Below are 19,023 nucleotides of genomic sequence, written 5' to 3' on the forward strand. Positions count from 1 at the left end.
TATGTAGTGGGGGGTTGAACCTGCAATTGTGCTACCATTAATCTACATGTCATTGCATGGGAGAGGGGATCCTGCACTGCTGCTGGTGGTGTGCCTGTTCTCAGTCTGTGTTCCTTGCCCAGCTCCTGCAACGCTGCATCTATTCAGTGTATGTGAGAAAAGCTACCGCTGCTGTCAGTTTTTTCTGCTGTTTGTGATTACGTGAATACTGAAACATTGTAAAGTCACTTCCCCTCTTGTCCTTCATGTGTGTTTTTGATGTGCTCAATCAGGTACAGCAGTGTTTTCCCCAGTCTGAACATGGCAGTGAAAAGACGCGAGCAGACGTTGCAAGACTACAAACGCCTTCAGTCCAAGGTGGAGAAGTACGAAGAGAAGGAGAAGACTGGGCCGGTCCTTGCCAAACTGCACCAGGTGTGGAATCGACAACAGAATTCGTTTTGACAAGGGCTTCAGATAAGACTTTAAAGTTCATGTATTTTACTTCCTATATTTTCAAGTTGCGAGTACATTGGGGACTAAAAGTATTTTGCACTCTCATTGGAAGTATTTTTTTAAGAGGGTAACCCTATATTTAACTCTACGCCACTCTTGATTTTGTAATCCTTAGTTCATGGTTCCTAGTAAATCGAGCACATTCAAAGATGCATTTTTATTTTAAAGTTTCTCTTGACAGCTAGCAGTAATATTAGAGCTCCTTTCTGTGGCATTCCTATGCTGGTACCAATAATCTAAACATATCCATTGAGCTGTGTTGATGGAATCCGAGAGCATGCTCTTGTGTGTCCATTGGGCACATTTGTACTCCATATTCTATTTAATTGGTAGTACTTGCCTGTTTGGTTTTTAAGGAGTAAAAATGTTTGATAAATTGTTTTTATCTGTAGGGCGGTGTTGGGAAAGCTTTTTTCTCTTTTGCACCATCCACCCCCATTGATTTCAAAGGAACACCCTTTGTGCTTATTTTTTAACCTGCTTTACTTTTGAAAGGGAAGTAACGCCTTTAGCTTCACTTCCCTTGCCTTTTGCTCATTGTTATAGAGAAACTGGGTAGTCGCTAAGACTGTCAGTACTGATCAAGACTGTCTCTTTAGAAATGTGTGCACTTTGTCAATCTTACAATGCAGTTCAATAGGGATACTCTGTATCCCCTTCACCTTTGTTCTTATGGGTTTTTGGTTACATTTTATGTGCCTAAGACAAGCTGGTTGCAGCAGTTTAATTTGTACCATTTTTATTTCATTCTACTTGTGCACTTTTGCATTTACTGCGAATGGCTACTAAAGCTGGCTAGCACGTAAAGATAGCCATCCTGCAAGGTGTTTCGCTACTTTGTTTTTTTAACCATATTGCAGTTTGGCCTTCCTGCTCTCTCAAGTCATGGAAGCCCATATAAAATCATGCACTTGGCCGGGAAAGCTTCTGCTGCGTGCGCTTGTGTGCTTTTCTGCTCCCAGTCCACATGCCTTTGTGAAAGAGGGTCTGCTACTGAGCAGATGTGAAACCAGAGCTGACCAATCTGTTAGAATGTGGCAGATCCTTACCATTAGTGGGCTTGCTTCCAGCTCCAAATCAGGATAAGAGGATGTCTTCTGCAGCCATTTTCAGATCTACATTGGAGCCAAGATTCCTGCAAAGAACAGCCTGCTGATGACCTGAGGACTACTTCTGCTGTGGACCAGCATCCCCTCCAGTGATTGGCCCGTTGAAGCCCTGCTCCTCCGCCTGATCTCCAAAGACCCTTGTTGGTGCTTGAGCCCTTGGACTAGTGGGACCAACTAGTCTCGACACCTTCTTGAGCTTGCATGCCCCAAGAGCCTTTGGTAGTGTCCCTGGACTGACCGTTTCCCTCGTGGGCTACCTCATTGCAGCAATCACTGCTCTACCTTAAGCCTCACATCGTTGGTGGTCGCCAGCTTGAAGTCTGTGTCCTAGCATCAAAGGACGCTGAGTTGGAGCTGCATCTTTGACTACGCCTGGAAGATCGCCTGTCCTCCACATGGAAGTGGTGACCGTCGCTGGAACCTGTATTCATTCATCCTGTGAAGTGCCCGGAAGGAAGTAGTCCTCACTGCAAAAGTCTGCATTTTTCAACGTTCTGGTATTGCATTGAATTTGGACTCAACTGGAAGAAGCACTTGAACCTGCAACCGCTGGGCACCCCTTACCTGCGCACAGGACCTAAGATCGTGTCCACAGTGCTACCTGGCTGATGCACTGGGTTACTTCTCCCGATTGGGAGTGGGGAGAGGTGTAGTGTTACTGTACCCCCCCCCCGTCCTCCATAGGATAATATTGGGTGCAAAGCCCTTTGTCCCTTAAGTCCCACAGTGCTTCCCTTTGGTTGTCGAACCTGGGGCAAGTATCCTAGCCCTGCGCTAGCCTTGGGACTTGGATAGAGTGGAGAGCTGTGAAGGCATCATAAGACACAGACAACAGGCTGAAGTTTGTTATCAAACTTTATTAACTTAAAAAGCAGGATGAAGTAATGCATAACTTGCCCTATTCTAAGGTGGGATTTCCCTACCTAAAGAAAAGTAAGCATAGTCTGCGTTAGGAAGTCCAACTAAAATGTCTGTGTTCAAAACCTATACTTGCTCTCACAACTAATTGTATGCAATCAGTAAGTAGTATATACAACACAGGGATTCCATTCCCCAAGAGTTCAAAGCTTCCAGCTTTCAACAAAACACAATTCCTTTGAACATTTCCCAGTTCTTTTGACATCAGTACTTTTCACTGGCTTACATAGATGATTCTCTTTCTTAATGTTCAAATCACATAAGCGACTGTTGCAAAACACAAGCTTCTTTATGGATACTTCCCTTAGCTTCTCCATACAGGGGGACACTTAGTCTAGGTGCAGTTGTTAGACCACATGGTCCACCCATTACAGGTCATGCAACCAATGCCCCTTCTTGACTGCTTTTCATCAACAATTGCCATTGCCTTCCTTTGACAGTGAAGCTTGGTTCTATCAGTGGCACACTCTTCTAACACTGTTCCTTGGCATGCCGGGCCATCATGCACAATACATGTTTCCTGCAGTTCCTTGAACTCTTAGCTTTGGCCAATACTTGGTTTCTCATTGTTAGGGAGAATTTCAATTTCTGTGCTAATTCCTTTCAACCTTGGAGACCCCCACCTCTTTTGCTGGACATGGGACTTTTTAATTTTAACTCCTGAGTGAGTGGGACCTTTTTCTCACCCTCTCTTCTCGCTCTCTCATGTGTTTTTCCCCGTTTTGGATTTTGTGTTTTCGGAGTCTGACAAACTCAATAGAGATCTGCTTCTTGTATAGTAACACACAGCACCTTCAGTGCATTGTCACTGAGAAGTCCTGTGGATTTCTCTTAAGGTTTAAATACCTTTTCTTGCGTGAACTACTGTTCCCAAGAATAGTAAAGTGAAATTGACTTTTACTTTTTTCTCTTTGTAGGTCCAGCACACCCCATCTTATGTGGAGTGCTGGGGGGGGGGGTTACCTAGTAGCCCCTTATCCTACCTTGTCATGTACCATTTTTATGTTACCCTCACTATTTTTAATGGCTGGTGGCAGTGGTTGGTTTCCTACAATTGTGCTTTTGTACCACAGGCTGAATCCTCTGCTGCAGTACAGTACCCATGGGTGACCATTTTGTCAAAAATGACCCCTTCTTTTTTCACCATTTTCTGTTTGAGGTCTTTTGGGGATTTTATTCTGTGCGTTGAGCCAGGTCTGAGACCTTTGTTTGTTTTTCCTTTGGCAGGTTTCAGCCCTAAAGCCCGCCTCAGACTCCAGTGTGTCTGGAAAGGCAGGATATGAGGGAGGTTCCCAAAACTCCCCTGTCTCTAGGAATGCCTGAATGCAACCAGTTGCCAAGGCGAAGTCCTGTCCAGCGCAGAAGCAGCACAAACTCCTACCTCCCCTTGGCGGTCTTGGTGCCTGGAGTGGATGAACACAGGCCACTGCGACCCCCACGGGGGAAGAGGGTTAGGGTCCACGGATTGGATAGGTTGGGGGGGGGGGGTTGTAGGAAGACCGGATTGAGGGTTAGCGTGAGGTAATGGATAGGTAAGGGGATTAAAGGGGAAGCATGCTGCTTGGCTCTTGATCTGTGGGTCTGTATTGCAGGTATTATGTTGGCAAGCCTCCTGGACAAGACCCAGTACCTCTATGGATTTACTGGCACATTCTCTCTTCAACACATACATACATTCACACTCAAACTTAGCTCTCAGTTATCAGCACTGAGCTATTCACCTGAGGCGTTGCACTCCGATAACAGCACTGAGTTGTGCCTCTCTGGATTCACAGTGGGTAGTACAGTACCCCCACAATGGTATGCGGTATAGAGAAAGTCATAAAAACATGTGCTACATCACATTAGCAAACCCACACCCTAGTGCAGAATATAAGGCAATTCAAATGAAAGAATGCTCCTTTTCTGGGAGCTACCACAATTATCAATGTACACGGATTAGCAAAAGAAAGCACTTAGCTCTGGCTTTCCACTCGTGCATTCTGTGGATTGTCCTGCTGTCAGCCCGTGGACACTTGGGCTCATGGGGCGACGCGTGCGCCTGTCAAAAAGGAAAACCATTAGCGTGTGCCTTAAGTCCTAATACTCTGTTAGGCTTGTGCAGGTTCTCACATGAGCGGGCATGACATCCGCATGCAGTTTGTATTAGTCTTTTACTATGTCTCTGCGTATCAGGTTCCCCCATGCGTTTTACGTGACTCGCAGGCTGCCACTGTGACAACCTGAGCCTCCCCGAATGAAAGTTAACACCAATAGGAACGTTAGTAACATGCAGCGGCTTGCGCTGAATAAGAGAAGGACTTACCTTTTTGGCATGCAGAGCCTGAAGGTACTGCTTCGGGCGAGGGCTGGCCCCGCGTTGGGCTTGTACTAGGGAGCTCACTGCAACACGTCCGCTTGGCAGAAAAGTCGAGCGCGAACTAGCGCTCCGATCCTGCGCATGTGGGTGTGTTCCTCCGCGGTAGCTTGGGCGTTGGCCTGGGCGTCTCCCGTTGAGTTTAGTCCCACTGTGCCTGATTTGTTTAGTAGCGGTTCCCTGGCTGCTGGGGCTGTAGTTCTGGAGCCGGGCTTGCTGGGAAACGTAGTTTTCCTTCCTGGTCCTATTCTTTTTGGAACACATGCTTTTTGCCAGCAGATGCCAGCCTGCCACACTTCATACATCTACAAGAAGGGCAGAGATGGCATCTGCTGAGTGAAAGTGACCCCACAATGACCGCAACCACACTTTGCCTGCACTTTATGACAGTACATCCCCTCCCTGCAGAAGGGCCTGGTTTAGTGGGGTGGTTGTGATGGAACTGGCGCAAGAGCTGAGGACCATGGATATTAGTGGCAGACTCCCATGATCGATCCTCTGGGCCAAAACCCACCCAATCTGAGGTAATACAGCTGACCCTCTCTTAGCCCTGATTTGAGTATAGCCCGTACCTCGTACTCTGGATACTCATCCACTAAAATAGGTGGTGGTCTTTCCATACGGGTCTGAGGTGCAGCAGTTTTCAAGAGTGCTACATGGAATACTTGGTGTATTTTCATATGCGGAGGTAGTTGGAGTCGCATAGCCACAGGATTTATAACTTGTGTGATCTGAAATGGGCCAAGAAAAAGGTTTCAGTTTTTGGGATCCGGGCAATTGCAAATGCTGTGTTGAAAGCCAAGCCTTATCTCCCACTTTATAGTCCGGACTGGCTCTGCGTTTTTTTATCAGCATATTTCTTGCTTTTATCTTCGGCGTTAACTAGGTTTTGGTGTTTCATTTTCCAGGTTTGTCTCGACAGTTCAATTTTTGCTTGAACGGAAGGTAACACCTCTGGGGTGTAGGTAACTGAAGGCTGTATGCGTGGGTTATACCCATAAGTTGTGTAGAAAGGAGAGTAACCAGGAGCGGTGTGCTGGGAGTTGTTATACGCCAGTTCTGCCAACCACAGGGTTTCCACCCAAGCTCCTTCGGTACTGCGTGAAACAGCGGAGGTATTGCTCAAGCGTTTGGTTGAGCCGTTCCATCTGGTTCAGGATGGTAACTGCTGGACATTTGTAGCTCGATGCCAATCTTCTTGCAGAACAAACGCCAAAACCTGTATTTGAATTGAGATCCCCGGTCCGAGACAATATGTTGTGATACCCCATGTAGGCGAACAATGTGTTGTACGAACAAATCCACAAACTCGCTAGCTGTTGGCAGACCTTTATTTGGAACGAAGTGGGCCTACTTAGGGAGTCTATTACCACTAGTATGGTATTGAATCCTTGATCTGAGGGTAATTCGACAACGAAATCCAGGGAATGGTGTGCCAGGGGTGCTTAGGCGTGGGTAGGGGTCTGAGAAGACCCATTGGCTTCTTATGGTCAGTTTTATTTCAAGCACAGATCTCCGTGCTCTACATACTCCCGGATCTCCTTGTGGAGGTTTGGCCACCAATAATGTAGTTGGATCAGTTATTGGGTCTTATTTATAACTGGGGGCCCAGCCAATGGGGAATCGTGGCACCATTTGAGCACTCGTGTTCGCAGATCCGCAGTGGGTAAGAACACAGCCGTCCCCTGGTAGGGTATTCCATTAAGCACCTGACGCTCCTTCTTAGAATCCTCCCACTGGATGAGTTCTTGTGCTGTCATCGTGTTCCTGATCTGCTCGAACAGATTACTGGTCACACTGCCTATGATCTTTGTTGGGGACACTATGGGCCTTACTGTTTCATCCACATTAGTGGAGACTGGTAGTTCCAGATACCTCCACAATATGTATGCCTTTTTGTTATCTTGCCCTGGACGATATGTCTCCACGAAGTCTAAGTCGCGAAATACATTATCCATCGTAACAGCCGTGGGGTAAGGGCCTGTGCTGACTTCAAAAACTGGAGATTGCGGTGGTCTGTGAAAACCGTAATGGTGTGTTGTGCCCCCAACAGGTAATGCCTCCATTCGGCAAAAGCTGCCTTGATGGCGAGCAGTTTGCGGTCTGCAATGGTATAGGTCTGTTCTCCTGCATTGAGTTTCCTTGAATAATATGCCACCCGGTGTAAGCGGCCTGATTGATCCTGTTGAGATAGGATGGCACCCAGTGCGTAGCTGGAGGTGTCAGTTTCTACCAGTAATGGTTGCGTCAGGTCCGGGTGCAAGAGAACTGGTGCTGAGGTAAAAGCTTCTTTTAGTTGATTAAAATTGCGCTCCGCCTCTGCATTCCAAACAAAGGGTATCCCTTTCTTGAGGAGTCGAGTAATGGCCAGGCTTCTCTGTGCGAATCCCTGAATAAACCTATGGTAGAAGTTTGCGAACCCTAACACGGATTGTACTACTTTGATCTTCTTCGGGGCAGGCCAGTCCAAGATAGCTTGTACCTTGTGAGTTTCCATCTTGACCCCGTCTGGCGATAGGACGAACCCTAGAAATTCCACTATAGTACAATGGAATGAGCACTTTTCCAGCTTGGCATATAAGTGCTGCACCTGTAAATGCTGGAGGACAGGTCGTACGTGCGGCACGTGCTCTTCCCTGCTTTGGGAATAGATTAGGATATCGTCTATGTAGACTACGGTGAAGATATCCACGGAGGACCTTGTCTAGGAAGTGCTGGAAGACGGCGGGTGCGTTATAGACCGAATGGCATGACTTGGTATTCATATAGTCCAAATGTTGTCCTAAAGGCAGTCTTCCATTCGTCTCCTTCCCGCACCAGATGGTAAACTCTGCGTAAGTCCAGTTTTGTATAGATGGTGGCTCCTCGGACTTGATCCAGCAGGACTGGTATGAGAGGAACGGGATAGCGATTCTGAATAGTAATGCAGTTCACTGCACGGTAATCAATGCAGGTTCTAAGATCTCCAGTTTTCTTCGGGACAAAAAACAGGGGTGATGAGACCGGCGAGTTAGAGTGACGGATGAACCCGTTCTGCAGGTTGGTGTCTATGTATTCTTTGAAGTGTCGGTTTTCGGCCTCTGTCAAGGCATAAATCCTTATGCATGGTAGCGCTGCTCCAGGTTCAAGATCTATCCTGCAGTGGAACGACCGATGCAGCGGAAGAGTCTCAGCTGCTGCCTTGCTAAAAAGTCACAGAAGTCTTCATATTCAGGAGGCAGCCCCTCAGTCTTCTCTGCATCTATTGTCTGCATGGCCCCTAAGACTTGTACTACGCGCCTGTCTTCCTAGTACAATGCTTGCTACAATAGTCTGAAGAAAAGCATACTGTTCCACAAGTCCAGTCAGTAACTGGGTTGTGTAAGGCGAGCCAAGGGAGACCGAGGATAAACCAGAACTGGGGGGCTGCTATGATGTAAAAGCAGACGAGTTCCTTGTGTCCCTGGATATTTAATACCATCTCCCCTGTGTGTTGCGTTACTGGCCCAGATTTTAATGGTGACCCATCCACAGAACAAACTGCTTCATGACTCCCTTTGTGGCTGACGGGTAACCCTAACTTCTCGGTGTAGAGAATATCCACGAAATTTCCTGTGGCGCCTGAATCCACCATTAGGGTAACTGACTGGTCACACTGGCGCGTTTGCAGGATACCTGTAACAGTGACATGGTTCTTAAGGATATGAGTCACGTTGGCTAACATATGCATGGGGGCGTTATGATGGCTTTGGCTCGGCAGATCCGTCCCTCTCACTGGCGAGCGCTGGTGTTTCCCAGCGGCGGTGCCCCTTAGGTTTGGCTCCACATTCCTTCACAAAATGGCTGGAATTGCCACAGTACATACATAGCTTGTCTCGTCTTTGCTTCTCTCTCTCCTCCTTTGTAATTGGCCCTCGCACCGTTCCGATCTGCATGGGTTCCTGTTCCGGGGTCTTCTCGCTCCTTCTGGTACTCATTATGGGTCTTTGGTAATCCAACCTCATCGGACCCTGTTTGTTTTCCCACCTTCTCTTGTCTGGTCTCCTTTCACCTTGACGATGGTCCAGGCGCAGGGCCAAAATCATCCATGTGCAGGTGTCTGGCTGTGGATCTATCTGCGCCATGAGGTCCTTTAGTTCTTCTCTGAGGCCCTGATAGAATAAGGCTATCCTTTTTTCGTGAGGCCATTCCGCTTCCACCACCAGTCGATTGAATGTGGTCACGTAGGAAATAAAGTCTTTATTGCCCTGGCGTAAGCTGAGCAACTCTCAATCCCTAATTAGGGAAGCCGCTCTCCGATTGAAAATCTTTCCGAATTCCTCTTGGAAGGTTTGCCAGTCATACAAAACTCCATCATCCTTCTGCACTAAGGGGATAGCCCAAGCTCCGGCTCCCAGTAAGATAGGAAATGACAGACTGTACGCAACTGATCAGAGCGAAAGAGAGTTGGCTTGGTTAGGAAATGCAGCTGGCACTGCGTGATAAAAACAGAGAATTTCTGTGGCCCCCCATATCTTTCTGGGGCAGCTAAGGGTATGGGTGGTTCTGTGATAACCTGGACCGGACTTGGAGGGGGACCTCCTTCGGGAAGCGGACTCCCCTGGGCTGCGAGTACCTGGACCCGAGTGGCAAGGTTAGCATAGTTCTGCCTAGTGGCCTCCAACTCGGTTTTCAGTTTGTGTAAGACTAGAGCTATGTCCTCCATGGCGGTTGAATTTGTGCTGCCTGGGCGCTGTGTAATACGTGGGTTTGTGCTACTGTCAAGGCGAAGTCCTGTCCACCGCAGAAGCAGCACAAACTCCTACCTCCCCTTGGCGGTCTTGGTGCCTGGAGTGTATAAACGCAGGCCACCGCGACCCCCACGGGGAAAGAGGGTTAGGGTCCACGGATTGGATAGGTTGGGGGGGGGGGGTTGTAGGAAGACTGGATTGAGGGTTAGGGTGAGGTAATGGATAGGTAAGGGGATTAAAGGGGAAGCATGCGCCTTGGCTCTTGATCTTTGGGTCTGTACTGTAGGTAGTATGTTGGCAAGCCTCCTGAACAAGGCCCAGTACCGCTATGGATTTACCTGCGCATTCTCTCTGCAACACATACATACATTCACTCTCAGAAACTTGGCTCTCAGTTATTAGCATTGAGCTATTCACCTGAGAAGTTGCAATCAGTTAACAGCACTGAGTTGTGCCTCTCTGGATTCACAGTGGGTAGTACAGTACCCCCACAACCGTATGCGATATAGAGAAAGTCGTAAAAACATGTGCTACATTACATTAGCAAACACATACCCTAGTGCAGAATATAAGCCAATTCAAATGAAAGACTGCTCCTTTTCTGGGAGCTAACACAATTATCACTGTATACGGATAAGCAAAAGAAAGCACTTAGCTCTGGCTTTCCACTTGTGCGTTCTGTGGATTGTCCTGCTGTCTGTCCATGGCCCGTGGACACCTGGGCTCGTGAGTATTGCGTGCGCCTGTCAAAAAGGAAAACCATTAGCGTGTGCCTTTAAGTCCTAACACTCCGTTAGACTTGTGCAGTGTCTCACATGAGCAGGCATGACATCCGCATGCAGTAAGTATTAGTCTTTTAGTATGTCTCTGCGTATCAGGTTCCCGCAAGCGTTTTACGCGACTCGCAGGCTGTCACTGTGGCAACCGGAGCCTCCCCGAATGAAAGTAAACACTGATAGGGACGTTGGTAACATGCAGCGCCTTGCACTGAATAAGATGAGCGCTTCTCTTATTCAGCGCTTATCTTATTGGCATGCAGGGCCTGAAGGTACTGCTTCAGGCGAGGGCTGGCCCCGCGTTGGGTTTGTACTCGGGAGCTCACTGCAACACGTCCGCTTGGCACAAAAGTTGAGCACGAACAAGTGCTCTGATCCTGCGCATGCACGTGTGTTCCTCCGCGCATGCGCGGTAGCTTGGGCGTTGGCCTGGGCGTCTCCCATTGAGTTTACAGGCACCGTGTGGCTGATTTGTTTAGTAGCAGTTTCTGGGCTGCTGGGGCTGTAGTTCTGGAGCCGGGCTTGCTGGGAAACAGTTTTCCTTCCTGGTCCTGTTCTTTTTGGAACCATCATGCTTTTTGCCAGCAGATGCCCGCCTGTCACATTTCATACATCTACATCTACAAGAAGTGCAGAGATGGCATCTGCTGAGTGAAATTGTCCCCACAATGCCTGCAACCACCCTTTGTCCACGCTTTGACACCAGTCCTGATTGGCTGGCTGTCAGGACAGACACCTTGCTGTGTGATTGACATCCTAGGCTGTACATGAATGGGAGAAACCTTCTTAAAAGGCAAGGTCAGTCGGCCACTGGGAGAAACACCCGACGAAGAACCATGAATGAAGCTTGCAGCATCCTCTTGGACCTTTGAATTGCCCGGTGAAGCCCCGCTGCTGGGCTGAAACTCCTTTTTCAGTTAGACAGACAAGCTCCGGAAGGGACGACCTCTTCCCCTGGGTTTTTGGGACCAACTAACCCTGAGACGAACTCCACTGTACCATCTTCCCTGATTGGCTGTACTAGTTCGCTGCTGCAAGAACCGAGTGCAATGTCTGAAATCCGGCCGGAGCCAGAAGCTCTAGGAGTCTCCTAAGGACCCTCCAGAAGCAGGACGACCCGAGCTAGAGTCTATAGTGCAGGACCAAAGGAGGGAAGGAAGCCCTACCGGTATCCAAGATCCGCGACAGTGCTGTTTACCGAGCGCTGAAACCACGAAGTGCCGCTGAACCGAAAAGAGCACGTGGCTGCCGACGACCTCCGAAGTGCCACTGCAGGAGCCCTCCAGACGTCCTCCCTCTTGTTCCCACGACTGAGGCTCAGGAACCCAGGGTCTGCATCGCTGCAACAGGACAGAATCCAGCTGGAGCAATCTTCAAGGCAGAGGTACCGTTTAGACTTGGGGTTCTTAACTCATTGTCTTAGAGCTGTGCTTTTCTCAGTTGAGATTTGCAGTGACTTACCTTTTAGAGTTGATGCCAACTCTGCTTTCCGCAGGCTTAAGAGCTTGTGACCCTACAAGTGATTTTCCAACAAACTCTCTAGCTTTGTGCCAGAATGTTGGGCAAGATTGTATGAAGTGCCCTGTCTCTTGCCAATAGTTAACCCAACCTTTGGTATAAGCATGTACTATACAAGTTGATAAAGTGACTGAGCAGCCAGGCTTATCTCAAGAGGGGTCAGTGTGAGCTGTAGGGTTGCAACATAGTTTCAATTACAAGTATCCAAATAAACACTTACACTCAAGGTTTCTTGATTAAACAATTATGTATTAATTTGTCAGTTGAATAAGCCTTCCTTAGAAGGGAGCAAATATGTACAACAAAAATATACTTAAATACACACTCTGTTTCCATAAATCCGTAAATACCCGTTTGGGATGGCACACACACTTCCTACACCCTGAGGTGACTTAAATAACTAGGTCACTGTACACATTGATCTATCACTGGCACACTTGGAGCAATACTGACTTTGGTGTCAAAAGGTTAGGAAATAAAAGAATGGTTATCAAATATTCTTAAGCAGGTACGTACTTTTGAACCCCCCCAGTACAATGTAGATTAACCCTTTCCCAGCTACACAAGTAATAGATTGTGACTTTTTGGAGGGAAAGTTAAAGCACAATGTCAGAGGTTAGAACAGTCTTTCAGGGAGCCAGGAAAGCCAATGTCAATTGAGCAAAAGTCTAGGGGAGCTGAATCCTTTCTTGCAGGCAAGTAAAAGGTCTTGCACAATGTTTTAGAAATCTTTGTAGAAAATGAAATCCCTGTTGGGCCACACGCTGGGAGGCTTGTGAGGGGCAAAGCTGCAAGCAACTCTGCAAAAGGCAAGTCTCAACTGAGAGCTAGCAAGGCTACACGACAAGAGGTAAGTACCCCTTATTTTACAGTACCTTAGGTCTGAAGCAATTGGTTCCAGCTGGCTTCTGTTCCTTTTGTAGGTCCTGCAGATCCTTTTGTACCTGGGCCTCAGTCGTGGGGACTGAGATCAGCCTGGCTGCTCAGTCACACTACCAACTTGTGTAGTACAGACCTATAGCAAAAGGAAGGTGGGTGACCTAATTCCAAGCAGATACATTTTGCGTAGTCTCACACAGTGTGACTACACCAATTCTTACCTAACACTCGTCGTGTACCCTTTTTGGTATTTTGCACCTGCTTGGGTCTCAAACAATGCGCATTCCATTGTATCTGCCACATGTACCAAATTTCTTTCTCTCCACTCACGAGTGCTCACAACTTGCTTTTGCTCTGGGTGGCATACAAAAGTGCTTTTAATGTCTTTCAGTTTGTTCGGTATTCAAAATTACTTATTTCAGCATTCACAATTGTTGGGTAAGAATTAGTGCAGTCCAACTGCTGTGGGACTACACAAGACTTTCTCTCTGTATTCGTTAATCCACCTTTTAATATAGGCATGTACTACACAAGTTGGTATTGTGACTGAGCCGCCAGGCTCATCTTAAGAGGGGGTAACAAGCTGTACAATGACATCGGTAAATACAAGTATCCAATTGAACACTTACACACTTAGTTATATAATTTATGTATTTATTTATACGCAGATATTTAAAGCATTCTTTAAAAAGCAGTAATTAGCTATAACATGAATCCCAAGTTAGGATTCAATTAAAGTGAACAATAAAGCACGTGAGTAATTCATTCAAATGTTAAATATGTTCCAGCAACCGGAGGTGACGTCATTTGAGGTCAGTATAGCATTTATATAGCATCATCTTTGCAATATTGAGTTTCAAGCAAGGAAAGGTTGGGGTTGGATCAGAACAGACTGATAGGTTACAAGAACAGTTAGACTGCTTGCATCCCTTTGCGAGAATCTATTATCCCAGCATTAAAGTGTTGAACATTTAAAACCTGTAATGGAACAAGCACTGTCAACGCCAATAGGTTCTGAGGAAGGTACTTAGGGTGCCAGGACAGCTACAGTCAATGGGCGAAGTCATATTCTGATGCTCTTCTTAGAAACATTTTTGAGGGAATTGGGTCCTCCGACGTATTCCATATCTATGACGGTAATCTCCACAGCTGTGCTGCTTCGGCAACATTTTTCTATGTCGATGACGTTGATACGCTGGCCTCGAGGGCCTCCGTCGAGCCGACGTCACCGGATGTTATAAGTAGGACGCACAACGCCCGTAGCCTCAGTTCCGTTTTTTCCGCGAACGTGTTTGCTTCGGAGATCTCGGCGCGCCTTGGTTCTACTGAATCCTGTTCTTTCGGTTCTTCGAACCTGTTCGTTTTGTGTATTGAAATTATGTCTTCGGCTTCTTCCACCCCGCGGTCGTGTTTTAAGAAGTGCTAGGTGTGCGGGTCCAAGATGATGTCGACTGACACGCACGATGCTTGTCTCTGGTGCCTCGAGATGGACCACGATACGGATGACTGTCGACTGCCAGTCGCTTACATCGAAGGCCTTGCGGGAGCGTAAGAAGAAGCTGTCGATGGGTAAGGTGGCCAAACCCCAGAAGTCGCGATCCACTGGACTTTCGACAGACGACTCTCTGCATCGTCGCTGTGAGTCCGGTGGAAAGGGGCTAGTTCCAGGAGTCGGTCTCACCATTCCTCTGCCTCTTCGAGGCACTCACGGAAGCGCCGTCACAGGTCGCCTTCCCCGTCCTCATCCGAGGACTCCGCCCGTCGGCGGGTTGCTTGTCCCAACAAGCATTCCACTCCTGAGGAATAGGATTCCTTCCGAAAGGAGATGATGGCAATTTTTCAATCGCAGGGCTCCGGTCCGTCCGTGCCTTTGACGGATGCCGGCCGTGACCGGGCTAGAGACACCACTCCTACGCCCTCTGGCTTGAGTGGTCGTCGCGACCACCAGGCGCCTTCGAAGTCCCGGTCAGACAAGGATGGTCGCTCTAGACATGCCCGTTCCAGGTCCCGGTCTTCAACGCCCTTGAGACCGCGTGAGCCTGTGAAGTCTTCGAGGAAGACATCGACTCCTGCGGCGCCAAGGTCGTCGAGGGACTCTCTCGAGGCTCCGCTCTGAGGAAGCGCCTAGGCTGTCAAAGGACACGCTCGGGGCTCCGCCCTCGAGGCCTGTGTCGACGCCGTCAAAGTTGTCGGTGCCTCGGTCGACACCGATTCCGTCGATGCCCTCAACGCCTTTCGAGGCTGGTTTGTCGGAGGTACCCCGTGGCCCGGTGGAACCCCCTGGAAAGGCTCTGGCCAAGGCTAAGAATGTCTTTGTCCCTTTGTCTGTGCCCTCTTTCCGACCTCTGGATTATATTTCTGAGGGGGGATGAGGGATCTGAGGAAGGTTTGGTGCCTGAGGAGGTGCCCGACGAGATTTTGTCTGGTCACAGCCAGATTGAAGACCTGCGTCAGTCACTGCACGACACCAGTGGTCTGGACACCTCTCTGGAGGTGGAGTTCTGTCGGCCTGAGCCTGGCACCCATGCTGAGTCCTCGTACCGGCGCCTTATGTCGAGGGTCACGGAATATCTGGGGTGGTCTGCGCCACCGGTGGATTTTCTGCAGGATGACCTGACGGACATCCTCGACCAAGGTCCTCCAACTGACCCGGTACTGCCATTCCATATGGCTTTGCAACGAAGGGTGGCTGCAGCTTGGACTGCTTCGGAGAGTCTCCCAGCAGTGAGCAAGTCTTTGCCGTGAAAATACCGCCCAGCCAGTAGTGACCTCTGCTACTTGACCACGCACCCCACTCCGTAGAGTTTGGTGGTGCAGGCGGCTACGGCCCCGTCAAAGCTGGCGTCGTACCCTACCATCCCTCCTGATGGGGACGACCAGCGTTTTGATGGCTGGGCGATGAAACCGTTTTCTTCAGGGGGTCTGGCTTTACAGGCAGCACACTCCGTGCGTGCCTTGTCACGTTTCACGCATACTCTGGAACTGTATTTAATTGGCGGCTGAATATATTCCCGAAGGGGAGGAACGGGATGGTTTTCTTGCTATTGTACAGGATGGCAAGGATGCTATGTGTGAGTCCGTTCAGTCGGGTCTGGACATGGCGGATTGCGTCAGCCGGTCCATGGCGGCGAGCACCGTAATAAGCAGGTTTGTGTTGTTGCGGAAGTCGGGGTTTGCTCCTGATGTGCAAGCCCGGCTCCTCAACATGCCCTTTGATGGTGAACATCTTTTTGGCACAAGGCTGACGAGAGCCTTGAGAGGTTGCAGACCTCAAAAGCTGCAGCAAACTCATTGAGTGCTGCCGTTCGCCAACCTCCGCCTTTTCGTCCTAGGGGACAGCAATGGAGGGGAGGTTCCTTTCGATATTACTCATCCTTTAGTAAACGAGGAGCTGCAAGTCAAAGGGGCCACCGTAGAAGTGCCAGAGGTGGAAAACGGGGTACTCGAGGTACAAGGCCGCTCGGGCAGTTGCCTCTTTGCCCTCCGGCACTGCCGCAGCCGCTTCAGCTCAGTCATGAGGCCATGTCCCATGGTTCGGCAGGTTGGGGGAAGGCTGGCGCAGCATCTTGTAGATTGGCGTGCCATTATTTCAGATGTGTGGGTTCTGGAGATCCACAGCTACTGTCTTCCTTTCCGGCAGAGGCCTTGCGACATTCCACCAGGGAATCTCTTTGAAGGGTCCGGATCCGCTCCTTGCGCAGGAAATTCAGTCCCTGCTGGAGAAAGGCGCCAAAGAACTGGTGCCTGTAGCGGAGAGGAACAAGGGATGGTATTCCCCTTATTTATTAATTTGAAAGAGAGACTGGGGATTGAGACCCATAATGGACTGGCGCGGTTTGAACAAGCTCCTCAGAAGGACAAGTTCAAGATGGTTACTCTTTTTCAAATCCTCCAGGCCCTTCAACTTCAGGACTGGCTGGTGTCTCTCGACCTCAAGGACGCTTAATTTCATGTGCCTATCCATCCCAAGCACAAGAAGTACCTGAGGTTCGCGGTTGGAGACTCGCACTTTCAGTTTTGGGTCCTGCCGTTCTGATTGGTGAAGACCCTCGCAGCGGAGATCAAACTCATGGTGGTGATGGCAGCTTATCTCAGGAAAGGGAGGATTCACGTCTATCCCTACCTGGACGATTGGTTGATCATCTCTCCGTCACCTGCCACTCCCTTCACAAGCTCGGCTTCTCCCTCAAGTTAAAGAAGTCCCATTTGACACCAACCCAGCGGCTCCAGTACATCGGAGCAGTGCTCAACACTTCCCTGGGGCAATATTTTCCTCCCCAGGTGAGGGCTCATCACATTCAGAAGATGGTGCACAAGTTTCAACACGCCCAGAGTCTCCCGGCGTTCGAGTTCTTGAGGTTGCTCGGCCTCATGGCATCCTGCATTCTTCTGGTGCCAGAGGCCAGGTTTCGGATTAGATCTCTGCAATGGGCCCTCAAGATGCAGTGGTCACAGTCCTCCAGCAAGATGTCGGACCCCGCCCAGAACCTTCTGTGGGGGCCCATCGAAGGCAATCTGATAATGGGGGCTCCATTTGGCTACCCTGGCCGGAGGTAACGATCGTGACGGACGCATCCCTCACGGGATGGGGAGCGCATGCCAACGAGTTGAGTCAGCGGTCGTTGGTCTCCGTCGGAGTCCAGACTCCATAACAATCTGTTGGAGCTGAGGGCCGTCAGGCTTGCCCTGAAGGCTTTTCTGCCGACTGTGCGAGGGAAGAATGTCCCGATTCTGACGGACAACACAGTGGCCATGCACTACCTCAACAAAAAAGGAGGGGCAGGGGCACTTCCTCTGTGCAGGGAGGCGATGCAGCTCTGGTTCTGGGCCATCCAGCAGGAAATTTTGATCTCGGCAGTTCATCTGGCCGGAGACGGCGGACGCTCTGAGCAGGCAGAGAGCGATCTCTCACGAGTGGGAGCTGGCTCAGGAGATTCTCCTGGAGATCATCGCCTCCAGTGTCAACCGGAAGTGTGAAAGTTTATACTTGCGGGAATTTCCTCCAAAAGGAGCCTTAGGAGACGCGTTTGTGGTGGAGTGGTCCTTCCCACTGCTGTACGAGTTTCCTCCAGTCCCCGTCATCCCGCAAGTGCTGTGGAGGTTACAGAGGTTCGGTTCCCGGATGATCCTCATTGCTCCGGCTTGGGCCCGGAGGACGTGGTACCCGGACTTTCTCGACTTGTCCATCTGCCCTCCACGTTGTCTTCCCTACCGAGACGATCTGCTCTCACAGGAGGGGGGTGTGGGGGTCAGGTTCTCCATCCAGAGGTCAGATCCCTCAACCTTCACGCTTGGCTTCTGAAAGGTTGAGTTATAAGGATTGGGGTCTCCCTGCAGACATGATGGAGGTGTTGCTTTCGGCCAGACGGCCAGCAACAAAGTCCCTGTCCCTGTACCGTTGCCGTTGGAGAAAGTTCTGTGACTGGTGCAGGGTTAAGAATGTGGATCCTTTCTCATGTGACATTCCTGTGGTTCTGTCTTTTTTGCTTTTGTTGGCCCAAAGGGGCCTGCAAGTGGGTACTGTTAAAGGTTACCTGGCGGTGCTGTCCATATTTAAGCGCTCCTCTGAGGAGTGTTCCTATTTCAGAATTCCTTTAATTTCTCAGTTTCTCAAAGGACTCACTGTGTTTCCATCGTCCCCTTTCCAGGTGCCTGGGTGGGATTTGAACCTTGTTCTGAAATTCCTTATGGGTGCTCCGTTTGAACCTTTACATTCTTGTCCTTTGAGGCTGTTAACCCTTAAAACTGTGTTTTTAGTTGCGGTCACTTCCGCTCGCAGAGTGAGTTGCAGGCACTTTCAGTTAAGCCACCATTCACTGTGTTTCATAAGGACAGGTTTGTCCTTCCTTTCTTCCGAAGGTGGTGTCGGAATTTGATTTAAGCCAGAAGGTTATTCTGTTGGATCCTAGGAGAGCTTTAAGTTTCTACATTTCACACATGTCCCGGGTCAGAGTGGACGATCAGCCCTTTATTGGTTACGCTGGAAGGCGTTTGGGACAAGCTGTTACTAAGCAGACTTTGTCTAGATGGATTATCTTGGCTATTTCTGAATGTTACCGCCTGGCCGGTAAGGACCCTTCGGTAGGCTTACGGGCCCATTCTACTAGGGGTATGGCTGCCTCTACTGCCCTGCAGAGGGGTGTTCCTATTCGTAACATCTGTGAAGCAACCACATGGGCTTCGGTCCATACTTTTTTACGACAATACTCCCTAGATTCTATCCATGGGCAGGACCTAGCCTTTGGCAAGGCGGTCCTTTACTC

At 49.3% G+C, this 19,023-nt stretch overlaps 1 protein-coding gene across 3 annotated transcripts in view; it reads left to right on the top strand.

Moving 5' to 3' along the window:
* BIN3 (bridging integrator 3) overlaps positions 1 to 19,023 on the top strand; it is a 381,110-nt gene that overhangs the window by 269,244 nt on the left and 92,843 nt on the right. For all 3 annotated transcript variants that reach the window (XM_069617695.1, XM_069617696.1, XM_069617697.1), the window contains one exon: positions 273 to 414. In XM_069617695.1, the coding sequence (XP_069473796.1) occupies positions 273 to 414 (142 nt within the window). The remainder of the gene's footprint in view (positions 1 to 272; positions 415 to 19,023) is intronic.

Source organism: Ambystoma mexicanum, chromosome 10 (assembly GCF_040938575.1).
Source record: "Ambystoma mexicanum isolate Mex_15411 chromosome 10, UKY_AmexF1_1, whole genome shotgun sequence".
Taxonomy (NCBI): Eukaryota; Metazoa; Chordata; class Amphibia; order Caudata; family Ambystomatidae; genus Ambystoma; species Ambystoma mexicanum.